This window comes from Diabrotica virgifera, chromosome 5 (genome assembly GCF_917563875.1).
Source record: "Diabrotica virgifera virgifera chromosome 5, PGI_DIABVI_V3a".
NCBI classification, from domain to species: domain Eukaryota; kingdom Metazoa; phylum Arthropoda; class Insecta; order Coleoptera; family Chrysomelidae; genus Diabrotica; species Diabrotica virgifera.
In genome coordinates this window covers 225,930,493-225,954,572 of record NC_065447.1, presented here as the reverse complement: position 1 = coordinate 225,954,572, position 24,080 = coordinate 225,930,493, and the positions used below count along the sequence as shown (strand labels likewise).

The following is a 24,080-nucleotide window of genomic DNA, read 5'->3' as shown; positions in this document are numbered from 1 at the left end:
AAAACAAACGTTTTTTTTTTTTTTGTTTTAAACGTTTTTTTTTTGTTTTCAACATTTTTTTTTGTTTTTAAATTGTATGTTTTAAACAAATAAAACTTGTTTAAAACACATGTTTTTTTATTTTTAACGTTTTTTTTTGCTTTAAAAATGTTTTTGTTTTTAAATTTTATATTTTAAACAAATAAAACTTAGAAGAAAACATTGTTTAAATCATATTTTCCTAAACATAATATTAATTGAAAGTGTTTAATCTATTATTATTATTCTACTAAATAATAGATAAGAAAACCAATTGCAAAATTAGGAGCTATTGCCTGGGGAACCCCACACTATTTACTATTTATAAATCCGCATTACAAGTTGGCTATTGCAATAACGTCCATTGTCAGTTATTTTGTGCTGTTTCTGGTGGTGCTTTTTTTTAACATGCAAATGATTTGGTGACCCCAGCTCATTTATTGGCAAATTTGCTTGATCATCGTTTTATTGAAAATAAACTTATCATCCATCCATTATAAATTATCATCCAGAAGCATTTTAGATTATTATTATTACCAGGCAAAGTGTGTACCCTTTACTCCATATGTTTTCTAAATACCTATTGAGAATGTAAAACCATTGGCGTGGTGGCGTTCTAAGAAAAATATAAATAGGTATACTACAGCATTGAAACTTGCTCAACAGCTTCACACAGCTGTTGCATCGTCTGCCAACATAGAAAGACTCTTCTCATCATAAGGTTTACCATTCCAAACTACAGAATCGGCAAGGCAATGTCAAAGCTGCTAAGTTGGTTTCAATTTTTAAAAAGCTTAATTCCATCAGTGATGACGTGACTGATTTAAATTACAAGATTACTATGAGTCTGAAACAGTTTTGAGATACTATATTAAGTATGGAGAACGGTAAGGGTTTTATACCGATCGAAGACAATTGGTTGGAGGAGGAGCGGAGCGACGTCTCCAATTATTGTCTGAGATCGGTTACCCTTAACGTTCGACATGCTTATAACGTTTTTTGGACGATTGATACCATTATAAATTATAAAATTAAACATTTTCGTCATACTGACTAGTTTCATTCATTTTATCAAGATAGATACTTTGGTTGTTAGGTAGTAACTAGGGTGCATAACAACAATGGAGAATTGAGTTTTTATTTAGTTGTCAATAATTTTAAGTACAATTTTGATTATTATAAATTAAAATAGGCTTGGGAAGAAGGGTGTTCCGCAATTATTCTAATACTATAGTTGATTTTTTAACCAAGAGGAGTAAACTAAAAAGACAGATTCACACCCAAGAAAGTTACTAGAAAAGTCACCAAATTCATCTTCTTTTTTCGTTGATCATATCAGCTTTCGATGATAATCCATACATATTATATATTACTAACACATCGCTAAAGTGTTCTAAAAACAACTGTTTGTTTATAAAAGTAGACTAAAAATCTAAAAATTAAAGGAATAATGCAGAAAACACAAAAAATCGCCGATATACTTAATTAACCTATAAAATGACAGAGGTGCCAAAATTTAATAAATGTCATTAGTGTCAAAATTTAATAACAATGGAGTAAACTTGCCTGCGGTTGGACCAATTAGAAACAAGCATTACGGCGCGGTAAATTTGAATCACTCCTCTTGGTTAAAAAACAAACAATAGTAATACTACTAATGTATGCGATTCTGCAGGAGTTTCTGTTAGAAGTGAAACCACAGCCCAAACAAGTGGGATTTCATTAAATAATTTAACAAATTGTACCATAAGTTTCAATATTAATAAATAATTAGTTAGTTTTCTTTATTCTTTCAAAAAAGAAATTAAAATTAAGAGATTTTTTAACTCGACGGTAAGTGAATTACTTACCGTCGAGTTGGAGTACTTACCGTCGAGTTGGATTACTTACCGTCGAGTTGCTATAAATGTCACCTACTGACGTAAAATCTGTCACGTTAAACAGTCAAAAATGATCAATCGTGTAAAAAATTAATTAACTCTTCTTTGCAAAATATTTTCAGTTTTCCAATTTTTTTTATGTTCAGATTATTAATAAATAAATAATATAGATGTTAAAAAGTTTATATAATGTATTTGAGAATTTTTTTGATGTTATATTAATAAAGAAAATGAAAAAAGCACTTGTTTAATTTAAGTGTTTTAAACAAAAACTGTTTTAAACATAAGCAAACGTTTAAAACATGTTTAAAACAGTTGATTAAAACAAAATGTTTAAAACAAAACAACCCTGGAGCAAGGGTAACATCAACTTCCCTTCACCCTTTATCCAGTCTTAGGACTGGCAGCACAAAGTACTGGCGACCTTAGAGTTTTGTTTTTTGCTTTGCTTTTTTTCGTTTTCTTTTTACTTGTCGCAGTAAAAGAATAAGATAAATGTAATTACAACTAAATATTATTTGGATGGTTATTAGAAACAGTTAAAATGGTGTTAATGTCACTCTACCCTTAATTTATTTTTACCCTCACAATTTTTGTTTAACAGATGAAAATTATTCCATATCCGACTGTACAGAGTAACAATTTACACAGTTTATTATATAAAATAATATAAAAAAATACAATAAACAAAAACACAGATATACAAAATCTTAGCATAATTTAGTGCAATCTTTTTTAATTCATTTTGGTCTAGTGAGGTTTCGGTAAAGTGCTTTTCGGTCCAATGAGTTCGGTCTACTGCTTTCGGTCTAATGATTTCAGTCTAATTGTCGTATACCATTTGGCATGATCACGAAAACTTTGGGTAAACAAAATATTTATTTTTCAAATTCTTGAGTGAAAATTGTATTATCAACTGATCGTTTTCCACCTATTGGTAGAGGAACCAAACACAGACGAAACATTGCAAGAACAAATTGATGAATGCAAAAGCTCCAGGTTCCGACATATACCGGCCGAATTACTAAGTACCAAGGAGAAACTTTACATAGACAATTAAACAAACTTAACATTTATGTCGTTTTCTGCACTGCAATGTATGGTCAATACAATTGTAGGCAACGGATGCCTCGACGCTCAACATGGCTGGCTTTATAGAAGGATCTTGAAAATACCTTGGCAATCCACACCACCAACGAAAATGCCCTGAGGTGAATAGGTACAGATAGGGAGCTGCTAAAAATCATCAAAGTTGAAAAAGTTAGCTACCTAGGATACCAGGTCCAGGAACCGAAGCTTTTACCTTGCAATTTTTACAGAATGGATTGATTTGCTTGAAAATTTGCGAATAAGCAGTGGATAGTCCAAGGACAAAATCTATATGATGCTGAAAGGCGCTTTTACCATGGGGGGTGGTTGCCACCCCATCTCGGGGGTGGAAATTTTTTATTATATTTTGACCGCAAAAGTTGATAAAAACATTCATTCTAAGCAAAAAATGTTCTATACATTTTTTTGATAAAATTGATAGTTTTCGATTTATTCGATATCGAAAATGTTAGTTTTATATCGAAAAAATCAATGTTTTTGGATAATACTTATTTACGATTCACTCAATTTTTGCCGTAGAAAAAATTTTTCAAATCAAGTTCTTGGGAATTAAATAACCTACAATTTGATATTTAAACATTTTTTCGTATCTCTGATACTAATCTTTCTATTCTGAAGGAAATGGCATTTTTTATCAAACTACAAAAATTCGTTATTTGCTTATAACTCAGTTTTTTTAAGAGGATCGGTACGTATTTTCGGCTGCAATGCAATTCAAATGGGGATTCATTTTTTTCGAATCCTGAGAAAACTAATAAGTATTTTTGAAAAATTTAAACGCAGAATGGAAGATCACGTTATTAGCGAGGGCCGAAAGTCCCTGAGAACTTCTATAATGTTTATTTTAATAAGTTACAGGGGTGAAAAACTAAGAGAAAATTTAGTGTGATTTTTAATTTCAAATATATCATTCAAAATAAACTTTTTATTTATTCTAAGGGACTTTCGGCCCTCGGTAATAATTTAGTCTTTCATTCTGCGTTTAAATTTTTCAAAAATATTTATTGGTTTTTTCAGGATTCGAAAAAAATAAACACAATGCCGTGGTAATATTCTCCAAATCTATCTTTGTCTTACAACGCACTCAGCCGAATATAATATTGTCAGCATATATTGTCAGACACTGACAATCAGTGACAAATTTAAATATTTGACATTGCATCGGGAATATGTTGAGTTATTGATTAAATATTATTGAAATATAGTGTATTTGATGAATTGATTTAAGACGTGAACTTAAAAAAAAGTTATTTATTGTGTATTATTTGTGGAACATCCAAGCAGAGAATACATCAGGATAATATATTCTGTGATCCAAGTATTTTGTTGTTAAAGATGTTCAAAATTGTAAGCGTTCCATAACAATATATTATTAAAAAATCACTTTAACACTTTACCTCTTTTCTCGATTGAGTATTAGTCTTTGTTGTACAAATAAATTATTACAATCACTGAATACATAGTTAGTGAAAAAATTATCACATTTATTAACTGAATTAATATTTTCCAATTATAAAAATAACAGTTATCCAAGAGCATTCAAAACCCATCTCTTGAAATTAATAATGACATTTTCAAGTAGAATGACATTCTAGTAATGTTTACATATCCATACCAGTGTGAATTTTACTACGCGTAATTTTCCGTGTAAAGACAGAAAAAGTAGGGATACACGTAAAATATTTGCGAATTATGTACCCATAGCCTTAAACTAATCATTTTAAGCCAGTCAAACTTCTAGAATCTATTAATAATACATAAATAAAGAAGAATGAATAAGGCCAATGACTAAAAACACCGATAACTTACATTATTATGCTTCCATATTATGGATTTTTCCTTTTTTTTTAACCCAAAAAAATATATTGATTTTTTCACAGTAACTTTATTTTTATCTCAGAAAGTTTGGTAAAAAAGAATTTTGTAGGTTTTTAAAAGATCTATAAGCCTATTAATAACAAATCTTTTTAAAATCCTCAGTCGCAAAAAGAGGTGACTTTGAAAGGGTGGGTAAAGGTGGTTTTTGCATGTTATTACAAGTTTTAATTGTCAATAGTTCACTCAATTTTTGCCGTAGAAAAAATTTTGCAAACCAGGTTCTTGGGAATTAAATAAGCTACAATTTCATATTTAAACATTTTTTCGTATCTCTGATGCTAATCTTTCTATTCTGAAGAAAAGACCATTTTTTTCCAAACTACAAAAATTCGTTATTCGCTTTTAACTCTATTTCTTTAAAAACTAATCATTCTAAGCCGGTCAAACTTCTAGAACCTATTAATAATACATAAATAAAGAACACCAAATACGGTCAATGACTAATTTTAATTAGGGTGGTGATTGGGAGGTTGCTTCCGATCACTTTTTCGCTGAAAAAAATAGGTACTAGCATTCTTTTCATTATAAGTCACTTAATTTTTGAGCTAGACTTTTCTATTTCTGGAGATAGATACTTTTAAATACTTTAAATTAGTTTCAACAAGTTATCCTCGAAAATGCAGTTTTCCCGTCTTTTGACTTTGAAACTACAATATTTAGCATTTGACGAAGAAGAGCTAACATATACTAAAGTTTATCTCGATTACTGTTGGTCTTAAAGAAAATTAAAAAAAAAAGGTTTTGTTTATTTTTTTAAAAGGTACATTTTTGTTAAATAAAGTTGTTTTGATAAAACGAAAACTTTTGGAGTTATTAGCAGAAAACTGGTTAAAAACATTGATTTTTTCGATATAAAACTTAACACTTTCGATAGCGAATAAATCGAAAATTGTTAATTTTATCAAAAAAATGTATAGAACGTTTTTTACTTAGAATGAATGTTTTTACCAACTTTTGCAGTCAAAATTTAATAAAAAATTTTCGCCCCCGACGTGGGGTGCCAACCACCCCCACGGTAAAAGCGCCTTTCGGCATCATATAGATTTTGATCCTTGGACTTTCCACTACTTATTCTCAAATTTTCATGCAAATCGATCTATTCTGTAAAAATTGCGAGGTTTTGTCCTATTTTAAGCTTCAATACTTGGACTAAAAGTACCGCCTCGCGCAACTGATCATCCAGGGGAAGATTGAAGGAAAACGGAGTCCCGGTAGACGCCATATTCCATGGCTTAAAAATGTCAGAGACTGGACCGGCCTTGATTTAACATATTTATTTAGAGCCGCATTGGACAGAGACAGATTTGCCAGTGTGGTCGCTAACCTCCACTAAAGGAGGCAGTGCCACAAGAAGAATAACATTTATACGGAACGAAGGAAAAACACCAACAAAACTGCATGAACGTGTTCATTATCATCACTGCATAATCTGCATCCATAAAAAGGGAAGCAAAACCAAGTGCTCTAATTATAGAGGCATCTCTCTACTAAATACGGCGTACAAAATCGTACCGAACATCCTTAAATAGGCTAAAACCTTTGGTAGAAAAGGTCATGGGGGATTACCAAGCCAGATTCAGAAAAATAGATCGACCATAGATCAGATAATAAAATATATCGATAAAGCAGAAGCCTGAAACATCAGAAAGAACTTTCTTGGGGAAAACACTGAATGGAAAGCTATTTAGACACTGATGAGCTCTCTAATTAAAACATGTACTGATGTCCTTCCATATAATATTAATAGTCTAATTCTGAACAAACTAATACCTAATGAAATAAGTACCTATGCGTGATAAATTAATAAAATATTCTAAAACAATAAAAATAAATATACTCACATCACTGGGAGTTTCCTTAACAAGCACTCCTCCAACTGGTTTCAATCTAATTGGTACTGGTTTGATCATAGGTACTATCGGCGACAGTCTATCTCTAGCTTGCTGTATTTCCCTTTCTATTTCATTGTCCTCGTCCTCGCCTTCACTATCGCTAATAAGTCTTAATCCCATAAATCTACCCTCTGGATCTACTTGGACACACTCCGGAGATGAACTACTGAGTACTGAATCTGGAGTATCTTCCCTACAAAACATGTCGAATTTCTTATGATCGTCTGTGTCAAACCGTATCAATGGGAATTCTTGATCGTAGAAACCTCTTTGGGTAGAAGAGGGTGGTTTTTCCGGTATAGGATCCAGATCTCCATAAGGTTTGGTGGAATAAAAATCTGAATAACCTGGCAGTTCAGCATAGCCATATTTCCCGTCTAAATCCCCAAATTGAGTAGAGTACCCTTTTGTTCCAAGTTTGGACATATCTCCAGACCCGAAAAGTGAGACTATACCATGGTTACGATTTAATACCGGTTCAGACACTGTAATTCCAGGTAACTGCCTTAGTTGAGCCAACACTCCATCTATATAAGTATCATAGTCTTCTTCTATTTTCGAATTTTTTCTTGGTCGTTTCTTAGGTTGCCCAGCCAATTCTTTGTTAAGTATTTGGTTCTGCCGCCTTTTCTGTTGATACATCCGCCTCTTTTGTTTCTTTAACTCTTCCTTATCAAGCACTGGCTTTTCTATTGCAATATCAGCCATTTCTGTTTCTTCTTTTATAGGAACATCTGGTCGACTGTAATCAGAAACCTCAGAATGTTGCGACGACTCATCCATAATTTCCTTTTTGACTTCTTGTGGTGTGTGAATTGGACTAGGCTGGGGTTGTGGAATAGAAACTATTTCTTTCTTTATTATCGGAGGAGTTTGTAAACTAGAATCTTGACTATTAGTAGAGGATCTGGGAGTTTGGGGAGACAACAAATCATCTCTACTAGAACTTCTACTAGGTGGCAAACATTTTTTAATCTCCAATTGCAAAGGCTGAGTAGGCACAACAGCAGCAACACTCGGTTGAGATACTGGTGGTTCTACGTTCGGGCTAGAAACAAAAGATGTTTCTCTAATAGGAAGTTTAGGTGCGGGACAAATAGTTGTAACAGTGCTTGCTGTAGTAGGAGGTGGTGACTGTGTGCTAGCACAAGCAGTGTTTTGTAGCAGCTTTTTCAGCAGAACATTTTGCGAATCATCTGCTTTATTTAGTATTGGATTCTGAATTGTTGACATTTTACAGCCACTAGGTGAAATAAGTGAAAATTTATTGTCATCAACACCGGTATCCATAGATTCCGATTTTATATCTTCTTGTTTGATCTCTTTGATGTCATCAACTGATTTACTCCTCACTACTTTGGTTAGCTGAGTGTGTAAAAGATTTGTGGTAGAAGTAGGAACTCTGTGGGTCGAGCTGGTTATAATATTATTAGAGGTTTGCGTTAGAGGTGTTGCAGTAGATAAAGAGCTAAGAGTTGGATTCGGTTGAGCTTGTAATAAAGCAGCTGTAATACCGGTTTTTGCTATGTTAACAGAGCTTGAACTTAAGAGACTTGCGGCCGTTATAGTATCTGCATTTGTTTTCATTGGTGCACTTTTGACAGTAGAAACTATAGATGGCTGAGTCTGTAATGCTATCATTGAAGTAGTTATGACGGGAACGACAACAGTAGGTTGCGCTTGTACTAAGGACGTTAAGCCAGCTTTAGGCAAACTAATAGGTGATCCGAGCAAGCTGGCTGCAGTAATCGTATCCGCTGAAGATTTAGTAATCATATTAGCAGCCGGCTGATTTTGCAGCATAGCCGTTAATGTTAATGAAGGTTTCTTACTTTCATTATGAATTGTAGTTTTAGCAATTGCTTGCTGAGTGGAAACTGAAGGAGTTGTTATAGACATACTACCAGATGAGAATTTGAGATGTTCTGCCATAACTTGCATACTAGCAATTGTTCTATTTGGTATATAGTTTATTGTTGATGTAATGATAGCCGAAGATGGTACATGTTGAGTAGTCACAACTTGAGTCTTTACTGGACTATTTCTAGAACTGCTCGCAGTGGTAACTGTAACTTTTTGTTTTAAATTCGGTACGATTACAGTGTTCACAGTTGTTACCACTGGCGACTGTCTACCAGCCTGCTGTATAACTCTAGACGCAACAATAGGTTGGGTGGCTGTAGGAGAAGCACTGCTGCTAATTTTGTGGCCGAAGTTTTTAACTACTGATTCTACGTTAGTTGGGGAAGACGTCGAAGTAGTTTGCAGTGAAGACAACAATGATCTTAGTTGCTGGGAAGCATTTGCCATGTTCATAGTTAAATCTGTTGGTTGCGACAATGGTGAAAGTTGTGGCACTGCAGAAGATTTAGTACTTACACTTACTGGTATATTTGCTATTTCTGGTTTTGGTTTGTCAATATCCTTTTCTTTTGATTCAGTGGTCGTATTACGTTTAGTATTTTGTACAGGTACATTTTCTTCTAAAATGGCAGGTGGTTCTGCAGTGATATTTTCTATCATATCTAATACATCTTCGATAGAATCAAATTCTCTTCTCCTATTTTCCAAAGCCTGGTAGGCGATATTGTCCAACATTTGTTCTTGAGATGGAGTAGGAGAAGGAATCGATATCACAACAGACTTCGTATCATCTACTGAACCGTCATATGCATCCAAAGTTTCTGTAGTGGCTGTCATCTTCATACGAGTTTGTGTCTCTTGAATGACTTGCGCAGTCATCTTCAATTCGGGAGTATTGTGTATAATCACAGGCGAAGCAGACTTTGGCATTAGCGGACTAGGTACTCTCTGTTTCTGAATTATATTCATGACCTGAAGATGTTCAGCTTTCTTTTGCTGGTCATGTGTTTTATATTCTAAACTTCTTGAGATGATTGTATTCGACGAAGATGCGTCTGATTTTAATAAAGGTTTTATTTCTCGCGAAGGAGATTCCAATTTTGCTTTCTCATCGAATGAATCTTTTGATTTATCGTCCTCGCAATTAGAACTGTCAGGTGAGACGGAATCATCTTCAAATATCTTTTTAGGTAAAACATTGTCGCGTGTAGAAATAGATAGTGATGATGAAGATGGTTTATCCATCACTTTTACGTTGGAAAGTTGTCGCACAGCACTGGCACTTATCACAGGTACCGTGAATTTGGACGGTAGTATAGAAGCCATTTGAGATGTGGTAGCATTTACTATAGTAATAGCTGGAGATACCGTACTTACAATCTTTGGTACATTAAGAACATTTCTTCGTACCGCAGAATTATGAGTAAGAATAATACTTGTAACTTTAGCAGCTTGTGAGGTATTTAAAATATTTGGATTTTGAGTGATTATCAATTTTTCGGGATTGACCTTCCCAGTTGATAGATTATGTACAATAGGACCCGCTACGAGTGATATTTTTGCAGGTGCTTTTTTGTTAGCTACGCCCGTAATTTTATTTAAAGCTGTCTGATTCTGGGTCGCTTGAACAACTCCTTTGGAATAATTAAATATCCCTGCGTATTTGTGGAATTCATTGATCTGTTTAGTTGTTACTTCTGACTTCGTTATGCTGTTCTTACGTGAGCCTTCATCAATCAACTCTTCGAAGTCTTCTTTGGTAGAAATTGATTCTTCAGGTGTGCTGTTACTTTGATCGCCCATTAAAACATCATTTTCATCGTAATTTGTCAACAAGTCCGAAACTTCAGGTGACGGTACAGCCAAGTCTTCCTGATCTGGAGATTCGGGCATCTCATCATTTTCATCATGAACACCTACGTTATACTTCTTACCCTTACTTTGCATTATGTATTCATAGTCACTGGTTGTAGGACTGCGAATCATAATATGCATGTTTTCATCGTTGAATTCTTCATCTACGGTTTCTTCTTCCTCCTCTTTTTCGGAAAAATGTTCTCCTGCAGACATGTCAACTACCATATTCCCAGGAAATAGTAAATATTCATCTGCTATTTGATCAGGTTCCAAGGGACTAGATAATCCTTCGGCTAAATCTTGTTGTGATAGTGTCTCCATTTCCAACATATCTTCGTCATTTTGAGCTGCAGAACTTAGAGACACTTCCGCTGATAAAACAGTATTGGTGTCATCGTCAAAATCCATCATATCAAGTTGTTTGTCCTCTGGGCTGTGCATGACAATAACGGAATCCTTGCTGCTTTGATTCTCCAAAATCTTTTTGGGTAATGTTTTTGGTATGCCTCCTCGACTTGTAGTAGCTAATGGAGGAGTTATAGGAGGTGTGGATGAGCTATCGTCCATATCATTGTAATCTGTACTAACAAGAGAGCCAATTTTTCCACTTCCAGCTCCAACTTTTCTTTTTAGGATAGAAACTTTGCTTAAATGAGGCTCCTTTTTCATCTTTTGTAACATCATACTGTCTTGGTTTGCCATTTTTTCTTCCGGTTTAGTTGGAGCATTTGGGGGAGTAGGTATCCGTTTTGCTCCTCTTCCAAACCCCCACATTGGTGTACCACCTCGCAAACCTAGTTTAAAATATCTAAATCTAGGATATTCAGGTGGTAGAGGTATTGGGTTACATGGATTATTGGGATTCCCTCCTCCACTTTGCATGTTTTCTCTGATACTATTTTGAACATTCATATCAGTCGTGAAATTATCAGTAAACTGCATTGAATTATGGCTACTCTGACTGTGTAAAGTATCTTGCATTAAATGGTCGATTGAATAAGACATTCTCGGTGAAGGATTTTCAACACTTAGTGGCCTATCTGGCATAGCAGGGCTACTATTAGCGCTCGGTGGTCTTCTCATACTATGTGGCGACTGTGTTTGATTAACCATTGGACTTCTAGGCATTGGAGACGGTGGCTGGTGAGTCATAGGACTGGTGGGAGTTTGACTTAATCCTTGGTGAAAAGCAGGGCTCCTTGCCGCAGGGGAGTTAGGATTTGGTTGGTTAGAAGAACTAAAAGACACCATGGGGCTTTTCGGTGGCATTTGCATAGGAGACGGGGGCATAGAATGTGGTGACATAATTTGTTGATTGATCATAGGACTTTTTGGAGGCATTGGTGAATGAGGAGGATTATTTTGTTGCTGTAACCTAGCTGCGTTCATCTGCGCTATTTGTTGCTGCTGTTGTTGAGCTAATTGCTTTTGCTGTTGGAGCATTATTTGGTGTTGTTGAGGCGTTAAAGGCTGAGGCTGGCCTATCTGTTGTTGCTGAGCAACCTGCTGTCTAATAAAATTTCTGTGTTGTAAAAGTTGGGTAGTTCGCTGTGAGTGGATAATATTGGGGTCACCTTGATTACCATCCAGACTCTGTTGTTGTTGTAGCATGCTTTGTTGCTGTTGAAGTTTATGTAACTGAAGTTGTTGGCTTACATTCATTGTTTGAGATGTAGGGCTATTTAACGGAGATGGTGTAGCAGGTTTTTGTTGAAAGTTTTGTATGGGCGATTGCATCCGCACTCGCTGTTGCAGTACTTGATTGCTTACGAATCTCATCTGCGTCATACCAACCGGACTAGTTACTACTCGTCTGTGTTGAGGACTTGTCATTCTTGGCATTGGTGGGGGAAGGCACACATGAGATGGTGACTGCGCTGATCCAGGACTCTCTTCACCTTGAACAATAAATAAACATAAAATTATCGTATTAAAACTGTACACAAAGGGTGCCCCTCGTTAAGATAGGCAACATTTCCCTTGCTCCCAGAATAATTATTTTACGTTCTATGTGATTCAAAAATGGACGACGAAAAAACGTCATTTCTTTCGTTTTTATTTGTTTCAAGCCATTTAAAAAAATTCACACGAATACTTGGGGCATTTACAAAATATGTCTATTTTTATAGATCCGTAGATTGAGTGTATATGTTACAGTTCAAGTTGATTATCCAGTTGGAGTTGACTCCAACTAGTTGGAGTCAACTCTAACGGCTGGTTTCAGTAAAAGTTGATTATAAATATAAAATGAAGATTTATATTCAACATTTACTAGTAAAAGTAGACTCCAACTAGGAAAAGTATACTCTTCCCAATGCCATTTAGTAAAAGTTGATTCTGATTCACACAAACAGCCGATTCTAGAAATTAAATGTTACTGAATATGTTCAAATTAGTCTAGGCTGTATCGTCGCCCCCGTTAGGTAAATTACTCCGATTCGAATTTTTTTCACAAACTTACTCAAAAAGAGGTCCTTATAACAAATCTACAGGGTGCCGGGCAGTACCTTGATCGATAAATTGTTTAAACAATTTTTTTTAGACAAATTCACAAAAATAATTTTTTCACTTCGAACAATTTTTTTTAGAGCATTTGGGTTATTCTGAGCAAAAAAAGGTATTTTGTAATTTTTCTCTAAAATTGATTGTTGTCGAGTTATACGCGATTTAAAATTTGAAAAATGCGAAAAAAGCCATTTTCAAGGCTTAATAACTCGGTTAAAATCCATTATTATGAAAGTCAGAAAGTGACCAAATCAAAGTTTATAGCCCCCTCTACAAGATCCAGCAGAAATTTTTGTCACTATTTTATTACTAAGCTTTATCTTTAATTATTAACAATGAGCGCTAAGTACGTATTAGGCGGCCGTCAATGGTGAGTGCTAAAGAGATGCACCATTCCGGCCGTCCAATGGTGAATCTCACTCGCACTCACATTGACGGCCGCCTCAATACACGCTTACATTGTTGATAATTAAAAATAATATCTTATTAATGAAATAATGACAAAAATTTCTTCAGGATCTTATAGAGGTAGCTTTAATCTTTGATTTTTTTTAGTCTCTGACTTTGATAATATATAATATCGTATGGCATTTTTGCCTTTCGGACAGTTCCGGCGCCAATTACATCTTTAACCCTGTTTCAAGTAACTAGTGTCGATGTACACTAGCCCAGGGGGACCGACGGCTTAACGTGCTCTCCGAGGCACGGTGAGACGGCTCGTGTCATTATTGGAAATGAAAATGGTTTGTCTTTGGCAGGGCTCGAACCCACGTGCACTGGCGTATGAGACCAGCGATTATGCCGTTATGCCAGCGAGTTATTAAACCTTAAAAATGGTTATTTTGGCGTTTTTCAAAATTTAAGTCGCTAATAACTCGACAACAGTCAATTTTAGAGAAAAAAGGCCCAAAGGATCTAAAAAAAATTTGTACGAAGTGAAAAAATTATTTTTACGAATTTGTTTAAAATCATTGTTTATCGCCAAACGTCACTAAAATCATCCATTATTGTAATCATTTGCCCTCATTTTCGGCAGTAAAGTAACACTTTGTTGTATTGAAAGAAGAATGTTACTTTACCAGACGCGATTATTAATCAAATTTACCGAGATTGAATGTAAGTGGTCAATGGCAGCAATAGATTATTTATTTGAGTGAAATTAAAATTTATTTACTTTAATTATTAAAAATATTGTACAAAATTTATCTTATTACAGTGGAACCTCGATGACTCGGATTAATCGGGACCGCAGCCGATCCGGGTTAGCCGGAGAGCATGGTAAAAATTAATAATATACGGTATACTTATAGATAAAGTCCCTTATAATTAAAATAACATGAAATATATGTATATGCACAGTACACATCTAACTTACCTATAGTTGTATAGAGTTTAGTATACGCTCTGAGCTTCGCTGGTGTCGCTCCTAGCGGTTACTAATTCAACTTTTACCGGTAATTTTTAAATTTATTATTTAATTGTTATCGCTTAATATTTACAACGCAAAAAAGTAATTAAATTGTAATCGATTTTTTTAAGATTTTTCTGATCATTTTGACGTTCTATTGATAAAATATCAATTTCTTACTTCGGATACTTTGACAATAATCGTGTAGATAGCGCTAAGAGTATAATAGATTATTTATAATTAGATATTACGGAACATTAAAAAAACTTAAATTCAGTATTTAAAACGTAAGTATATTTAAGGTAAAAATATATACCACAGCTTTGACCAACTAATATTGTTTATAATTAATGTTTTTAATTTTAATTTTAAATTAATCACTTTGACATTTATGTCAAATTTCCGGTAAAGGTTTACAAACTTGTCACTACTATCGTTCGCGAATTTGTAAATATCCCCTCTACGTACGAGCTCACAGCGTATAGACAATATAGAGTATTGTTCATTTCTAGGTAAAAAACTCAGTCAGTTTCGGTTGTGTCAATTTCATCTGGTCTGCCATCGGAACGATGTTATGTAATTTAAGAACAGTGACTCTTTCATTGTTTAAAAAACAATTTTTTAAAAGACAGTTGAAAATAAATAAAGGAATAACAGGTGCCTGTTGTTTGCGATAATGAACGTCGCTCTGCCGCCGCCGTGTGCATGAGTCATTTTTACTAGCATAGTTCAAATTACACAAATACCCATTATCTCTCAAATATTATATTATGGTCAAAGGGAAGTTTTATCAATGAAACTCGATATTTTTAAGACATTCCATAAGCGGCTGCAGATAAAATGTTTTAACATAATACATACATTTTTATTGTCGAAATTTCTGATGAAAATCGGTCCGGGTTAGCCGGACTTCCGGGTTATCGAGGGCCGACTTATCGAGGTTCCACTGTATTAATAAAATTTATGTCAAAAAGTAAAATTCTGTAGTGTTTTGCAATTATATTCATACAAAATAAATCAAAACTTTACAGATTTAGTAACTAGGTAGGTATACAATATGCAAAAGTCATCTGTCATTACTGTCATACGAATTTTAACGACCCCCCTACAAGATACTGAAGAAATTTTTGTTATTATTTTATTACTAAGCGGTTATTTTTAATTATTAACAATGAGCGCTAGGAGCGTATTGACGCAGCTATCAATGTGAGTGCGAGTGAGATGCACCATTGCACCATTTTGACATTTAAAAATTCAAACTTCTGTCAAACCACAAAACTGTCAAAACTTTTTTTGTTATTGCTCACATGTCATCACCGTGACAAGACGAAAGTTCTTCTTGTGGTGCTTTCTCCTTTAATGGAGGTTAGCGACTACACTGGCAAATCTGTCTCTGTCCAATGCGGCTCTAAACAAAGATGTTGAATCAAGGCCGGTCCAGTCTCTGATATTTCTAAGCCCTGAAATCTGGCGCCTACCGGGACCCCGTTTTCCTTCAATCTTACCCTGGATGATTAGTTGCGTGAGGCGGTACTTTTTTTTCTCATTATGTGTCCCAGGTAGCTAACTTTTCTGACTTTAATGATTTTTGGCAGTTCCCTATCTGTACCTATTCTCCTCAGAACATATTCGTTGGTGGTGCGGGTTGTCCAAGGTATTTTCAAGTCTCTTCTATAAAGCCAGAGTTCAAAGGCGTCCAACTTGTTCATCAGTGTTGTGTTGTGTCCAGGCCTCCGTTCCATATAAAAGTATTGACCACACATAGTAATGCAGAAATAAGCTTTTCATTTTGATAAACCCCTGTCGGGCTACCTCTATTCTCGCTCTTGACTTCTTGTTTATAATCAAGTTGATTGTTGAACCAGCAACCAAGATATATGTACTGGCTTACGTATTCAAGCTGTTGGTGTTCACATATTTATTGGAAGAGGTCAATTTTTGTTCCTTGATATTCTTAAAACTTTGGTTTTCGCAGTATTGATCTTCATCCCCATTTTTTCACAACTCTCAGTAACCCTATCCAACAGTATCTGCAGACTATGGTCCGAATCAGTCATTAATACTGTGTCATCTGCACAGCGGATGTTATTTACTCTCTGCCCGTTTATCATGATTCCTTCTGAAGAGTGCGATAAATATTTCGCAAACATTACCTCAGAGTAGACGTTAAAAGTATGGGTGATAGCACACAACCCTGTCTAACACCTCGTTGTATTTCAATTGACCTTGACGTATTACCATTGGTCTTTATGATTGCTGTCTGATTCCAATAAATAGCCTCTATAATTTTAGAATTTCTTTTGTCGACTCCGATGCCGTTCAATCTTTCTATCAAGGTCTTGTGCTTCACCCTATCGAACGCTTTCTCAAAATCTATGAAACAGATAAAAAGGTCTGCTTGCTGATCTTTGTATCTTTGTGCCAGAGTTTGAAGACAGAATATTGCATCTCGTGTCCCCTTACCTTTTCTGATGCCAAATTGTTCTTGACCGGTGACCTCATCACATGTTTTATAATATATTCTGTTCTGTATGATACGCAAGAAAAGCTTCAGAATGTTATTTAATAGACTTATAAGGCGGAAGTCCTGGCATAATTTGTCGTTCTCCTTTTTAGACAGTGGTATGAAGACTGATTCAAGCCATATTTTAGGGATAGTCCCTGTATTGTAAACATTATTAAATAGTCCAAGAAGAAGGTCTAAGTTTTCCTCGTTGATTAACTTCAATGGCTCAGCTGGTATTTCATCTTATCCTACAGATTTGTTGTTTATTAGTTGTCCATTAAATTCAATATTTCCTCTGTCATCCATCTTTGCTTCTGTGGTCGCTGTTTTGTCAGCATTTCAGTTGCCGTTGCAAGGGCGTGTCTGATTTCCTCCCGAAGGCGAAAGTTAAGGATGTTTAATTATATGAAAGTGTGCTAAAAAACAGTGCGAAAAAGTAAAACCGATTTAAAATACATTGTTACTTCAGACACACTTTAAACCCTTCATGTACTGCTATCTATATTTACAATTTTCACACAATAAAACCTTTACATTTACATAATATGAGATAGAGTAGATAAAAATTATTTTTGTGAATTTGGTTAACAAAAATTGGTTAAACAATTTTTCGACCGCGGTACCGCGTGACACCCTGTGTATTTGTTATAAGGATTGTTATACGGATATATTTCTGTGAGTAAGTTTGTGCAAAAAATCGAATCAGAATAATTTACCTAACGGGGGCGACGTTACAGACTATACTAATAAGTAGTTGAAACGGTCAAAACAAAGAAACGCACACTCATCAAAAATGCACTTAAGATTCTCGTATAATCAACATTTACTGAATCGATCCAGGAAGAGTCAACTCCAACTAGTAAAAGTTGATTTAAATTTTTAAAATCAACTTTTACTGCTCGTTTCAGTTGGAGTTGACTCGAACTAGGAAAAGTCAACTCTAACTGAGAATCAACTTGAACTGTAACATATATAACCTCAAAATGAATTTTTTTTAATGTATAACTTTTTTGGAGATGGCTGCAGGTCTAATTGTTTTATTTTGTGTATTTTACCAAAAACTATATTTCTAATGATTTTTTTAGATTTTCCGTAAGGTTCGTCACTTTCAAAAACTCGAAAAACTATTTTCTTAGGGGTTTTGGGGATTCTCCCCGTTTTATAGAGTTCAAAAAAGATAAAATCAAGAATTTTTTATAGGTTGTATATAATTTAAAGTAACTGACTCCTTTCGAAGATTAAAAAATTGGTAGAAACACATTGAAACCCCCATAAACGACCCCAAAGGACTCAATTACTTCAAAGTATATTTTAACATATAAAAGAAACCTCGATGTAATTTATTTTGAAGTTTATAAAATGAGGAAAATCTAAACAACTACTAAAAAACGAGTTTATCAAGTTTTTGGAAATAGACATACTTTATGTAAGCCTCAACTACGCTTGTTAATTTTTTGAAATTGTTAAATTGATTGCAACCCACTGGAAAAAAATTAAATGAAAAAATTAACTTTTGGTGGAAGGGAGGAATGAAGGGTGAGGGGGTTAAAATTGCAATGAGTCTTATTTTTTAATCGCATAGAACATAAAAAATGGGGGGAAGGGTGAGGGGGTTAAAATTGCGATGAGTCTTATTTTTTAACCACATAGAACATAAAAAATGAAAAAAAAATTGGAAATAAAAATGTACACCATTTTTATTCAGTTGCAATGCGCAGCCAAAACTGTCTTAATTTTCACTTAGTTCAGAGAGCGCAACCAGCACTCTAATCGACGATTTCGCCTCTTATTAGAGGCTCATCCAAGGTTGGTCTGGGCTGGTCTAAGGCTGGTCCAAGTTTAAATTATCCAGTCTATTAGTCCCCGCATTACAACTAACGTGATATTAGTAGGTGCCTAGCGACATCTGATAAATAAAAGTGAAAGTTTTCAACCTAATAAAATATTTAAAATAATATCAAATTGAAAACTTATTGGACCATTTTCCTGGTAACACCTCCACGGCTTCTAAAAATTGCAAAAAAATTGAATTCTGGGAGTGAGGGCATTTTGGCTGTCTTAACAGGCGGTATCATTTATATCACACACTGTTAATTGTAGTTGACAATAATAATGACTTCTCTCTCCTATAGTTTTTAGTTAATATTGCTTTAATATTGCCCAAAAGTATTAATAATAATATATCTAATAAATTTAGTTTGCTTGTTAAATCACCGTAATTATTTATTAAACTTGTAAACTAAAGTATTGATCTTACTTTGAGAATGCGGTGTTCCTATCCTGGGAGACGGCTGCATGGGGCTCTGCTGCATAGGTGACGCTTGCATCGAGGACGATTGTAAAGGCGACATGCTGTTCGTGGGCATACTGTTCGGGCTCTGCAAAATGTTCTGAACCGATACAGATCCTGGCGACGACGAAATCAGCGGTCCCGGACTGTTCAGAGGAGAATTATGCTGTGTCAGAGGCGATAAAGATGGCGACAGCATGGGCGACTGCGACGTACTTGGGTGTTGCAAGGGTGAAGACGACGGTGGTCCCAAAGGCGATTGGATCTGCTCTACCCGCTGCTTCGGTGCAGGATGCTTGTTTCTGTATTCCTTCATATAGACCAATAAGGGTAATACAAAATTACGTAAATTTGGTTTTACTGTATAGACATTGCTACTTTCTGTAGGGGTGCATCTACTTTAGGCAGTGAGAACTATTTTCTAAAACTCACTTTCACTCGATAAGAAATAATCGCTAACAGAGGAAAATTACTAAAAACGTTAATGGTCAGTGTATTGTTTCATTTATAATAATCCTAATAAATCTTCTGTGAAGAAATAACTCTTATTTTAATCATTAACCGAAAATTGCGATGTTACATGACAAAATATTAATTTTTTAATTACTTATTCTCAAAAAATGTTCATGTAACAGAAAAAAGTAATAATACAATGAGCATATGCCTGTATCATTTCAAACAAAGTATCACCATCAAAACAGACGAATGTATCACCAGTTTACAACAATGGGACATCCCAATTATAAAAGTAAACTACTTTTGATGAATACTGATTTGAATCATTTATTTTATCAAGAGAATGGAAAAAAGCCATCATTAGATTGGTATTGGTATTTATCAGGGTGTGTAATAAAAGCCAATGGAAAAAACCTAATAAACTACGGGAAACAATATCAAAAACGGGATTATCTCAGCTGGAAACAATATCAAAAATGTATAGCTGAAAACTTCTTCTACAAGGCATAATCCACAAAAAAAAGTGTAAAACGCATAATAAACAAATAATGCAAGAATAGATCGATAACAGACTATTAATATATTTACAGTTTGTCAAAAAGCAGAAAAATTTATTGAATACAAATTACTGTATCCTTCATGTGCTTCGTGGATCTAACAAAAGCGTTCGACAAAAAAAGACAGTGACATAGTCAATGCATTTAGGTGAGAATCTTACATGGGTACAAAATAAGGGAGAGGAACATTACTATGTTACGCAGACGATGGCTGCGTAAAAAAGACAGTGACATAGTCAATGCATTTTGGTGAGAATCTTAAATGGGTACAAAATAAGGGAGAGGAACATTACTATGTTACGCAGACGATGGCTGTACTGATGGCAAAGAGTCAAGATGACTTTAGTGTTATACGCATTCAGTCAGATTGCTAAAGAATATATAATAATATAAACTTTATAGATCTACCTACAATATTCTACCTACATCTATTTGATTACCATCAAATATGGAAAGCAACAATCGTATGGGGGAGTTAACGAAGAAGGAACTGGAACCAAAATGTAACAAGGAAGTATGACAAAATACTTAATGATTGTAAGAGATAGACGGCCAGTAGAAAAAACTACCATGCACACCACCAAAACGATGGAGAGTCACAGATAGAGAGAGAACAAAAGTTTACAAATTTCGGCAAAAGCTTTGCTATAGTTTTGATGAATTATAAAGCCAAATATATGGCGCTGTAAACTTTTGCAAATTTCGTATGGCTCAAAAGACAGAAAACGATATTAGTAAATCGTTTTCGTTTGTGACCATCAAAGTAGATGGTACTTTTGTAGCTAACCACTTGAAATGGTAAAAGGAGACATTCGCTGGATGTTCCACGTGTGAATTTGTATCAGCCCGGGTGTCTGACGAAGTAGGGATACAGAAATAACGTTATAACACTCTATTGCTACCGATTCATACACAGAAAGTTTGATGAATTGTGCTCTATGCGCCATAAATACCCTTGACAGATCACGTATCTAACGTTCTTCAAAATCTCAATGAAGGAAGAGAGTTGATTTGTAACATAAAAACAAGAAAAACTTCATATCGATGGTTAAGAGCGCAGATATAGTATGTCCACTTTTTACTGATTTTAAGATAACACCATAAGACTATTCAGTCGGGTCATATGAATGTTCTGCATAATTATTGTAAGTCCAGAATGATTGTAAATGGGAATAACCGCCTTGCCAAAATATAGTATTTCCCATTTGTACTAAAAACCGACTTGCACACATATTATGTCCGTTGGAAGTGCACAAAACAGCATGTTTTGGACATACAATATTAGTGATCACGCGATCAAATTTATCATGGCTGTAAATATTGTTTGTCCGGACATGCAATATTTGTGCTCCTCCACAGCTGTCCTTCCACATTCCCAAAAAGGATCAATGTTCTACATGCAATATTTATTATAATGCCTCAGACAAATCATCTTTGGCAAATAATTGGAAACTCCATAAGCAAAGGGAAGAAGAAGCTATGACAATGAAAAAAGCAGACAAGAAGAAAGCTATCGAAGTAAAAGGAGTCAATTATAGAGCGATCACGTTTGACTTAGAAGCAATTTTGACAGTGACATTTTCTGCAGATTCTCAGATTTATTACAAACGAAAACTTTCAGTTTTTAATTTTACCATTTATGACTCATTTGATCAAAGTGGTCACTGCTATGTGTGGGATGAAACCCAGGGTTCCAAAGGTGCCTCAGAGATAGGTACATGCCGTTTAAAATACCTGTATAGTTTGCCAGAAACCGTTGAACATGTAGCCACTTTCTCAGACACATGTGGTGGGCAAAATAGCAACCAGTTTGTTTGTGCTTCGATGCTATACGTTGTTGCAAAAATTGACAATCTTTCTGGCCATTCTTATTTGGAAGCTGAGTCAATTCATGCAACAATTGAGCATTCTCGTAAGCACAAAAAGATATTCACGACCGAAGAATGGTCACTTTTGATTAGAAAGACACACCAAAACCCTACGAAGTATATAGACTGAATAGTAGACGAAGTAAATAGACTGAACTATTCAGATTTTTATGACCTGCAGAATCTTGCTTCCCTTATAATACAAAATAAGAAAAATACGTTAGATGATGCAATAAAATGGCTCCAGATTAAGTGGTTCCGATTCGAAAAAACAAGGCAATTTGTTATTCAATATAAATATTCATTGACTAATGAACAATTTTTAGAGTTTGATGTCACACAAAACAAAAGACATACTAAACAAATTACACAAGTTGCATGGACAGATGTCCAGCTAAAAGCCAAATATAAAAAAAATACTTTTCATATCTGAGGCAAAAAAGGCTAATATTGTATTTACTAAGGACGGAGATCATACCAACAGTTTATAAAACGTATTTTGAAAGTCTTCCGACATCAAGAAAAACAAATGATCTTGTACCTTGGCGGACCCCTGAAGATGAAGAAGATGATTCTGAATAAAATTTATTGCTTTTATGTTTTAGTGTTTTGTACCCACTTTTTGTTTTAACAAATAAAGCATAAAATAAAGAGAACTTTACCAAACTCATTATTTTATTAATCTAGGTTACACATGTTGTATGTCCAAACAGTAAAAACCCTTACGTTGTATGTCCATACACATTTTCAAAAAAAATATTTTTTAACACAATAATACATAATATTTTAAAAAATATCTGCATTGAGCTAATAATGATACCCGAACTTATTACCCAAAGATTATGATATTTCGATATATCACCAGTATCAAACAAAAAGTAACGCGAAAACTTCAAAAAGTTCTCCTGAACAATAAGTAAGGTATTTGGACATACTATATCTGCGCTCTTAACCGTCGATATATTCGCCATGTTACAAGAAACAGTAGAGCAAACCGTTTAAAAATTGAAGGTACTAGAGAACGAGATTATGCAACCATTCATGACTGAAAAAAAAAAAGAGATTGGACTCACATTCATTGTTTAGAATTGATTAAGATAGACATTACTTTTCTGAAATTGTTACCAACCAAAATGATACTGTAAAAAGAAGTATACGAGTGCAAACAAATTTTTTGAGATTGGCACTAAATATACTAATGGGAAAAATCAATGTGATAAATCAAATGCGGTAATATTTCGGTGATTCAAATAAGAATACAACTACTGTATATGTGCAACCTACATAAAGAGCAGTGCCTATGTCTTGATAGATACCTGTATTAACATGCCGTGTTGTCGACTCTGTTTTCTGCTCGATTCTAGATGTTTCTGTAAAATAGCTTGTTCCCCTGATATTCTCTGGAGTTCGGCTGCATCTGTGTCGGTCAGCTGGTTACCAGATTTCTTCAACTGTCTCTGTTTGCTATTCAGTGACTAAAAATAAGGAAAATACATATAATATATACAGATTCGCAAAAAGTTTATGGTTGGTATTACAAAATTAGCAATCTAACAAAGATACTAACATCATGTTTTCATTTAATAAACAAAGATCACAATCATATTTCCCCTAATCTCCCCTACACATTGTGCATGAACGTTGCATCCGGTTTCTACCAGATATAAGTTACTCCAAAATTGTGGCTTATTCCAAATAAAAATAGTAAGCTGCCATTTACACCAATTCGCCCAAATTTGATAGTCCTAGCACATTTTTCAAATGCCAAAAAGACACCAGGTCGGATAAAACAATAAGTTTGGCAACAATGTTAAACCTCTCCTTTTGAGTTACTAATCCCTTTTACATAGGTTTCTCTCACTTCCTACCGTTTAAAGTGAATACCCACGTTCTTAAAATTAAATGTTAAAGTTTTTTCAACAAAAAAAAAATCTTTTCAACATAGTCACCTGTATATTGTAATTTCATTAATTCTTTATTCATAAAAATTAG

The 24,080-nt window shown here is 34.5% G+C and overlaps 1 protein-coding gene across 4 annotated transcripts in view; it reads right to left on the bottom strand.

Annotated features, from left to right (window-relative positions):
* LOC126885295 (histone-lysine N-methyltransferase 2C-like) overlaps window positions 1-24,080 on the bottom strand; it is a 173,740-nt gene that overhangs the window by 27,489 nt on the left and 122,171 nt on the right. For all 4 annotated transcript variants that reach the window (XM_050651808.1, XM_050651810.1, XM_050651809.1 and 1 more), the window contains 3 exons: window positions 23,405-23,563; window positions 19,175-19,517; window positions 6,728-12,396 (listed from right to left, as the gene is read on the bottom strand). In XM_050651808.1, the coding sequence (XP_050507765.1) occupies window positions 6,728-12,396; window positions 19,175-19,517; window positions 23,405-23,563 (6,171 nt within the window). The remainder of the gene's footprint in view (window positions 1-6,727; window positions 12,397-19,174; window positions 19,518-23,404; window positions 23,564-24,080) is intronic.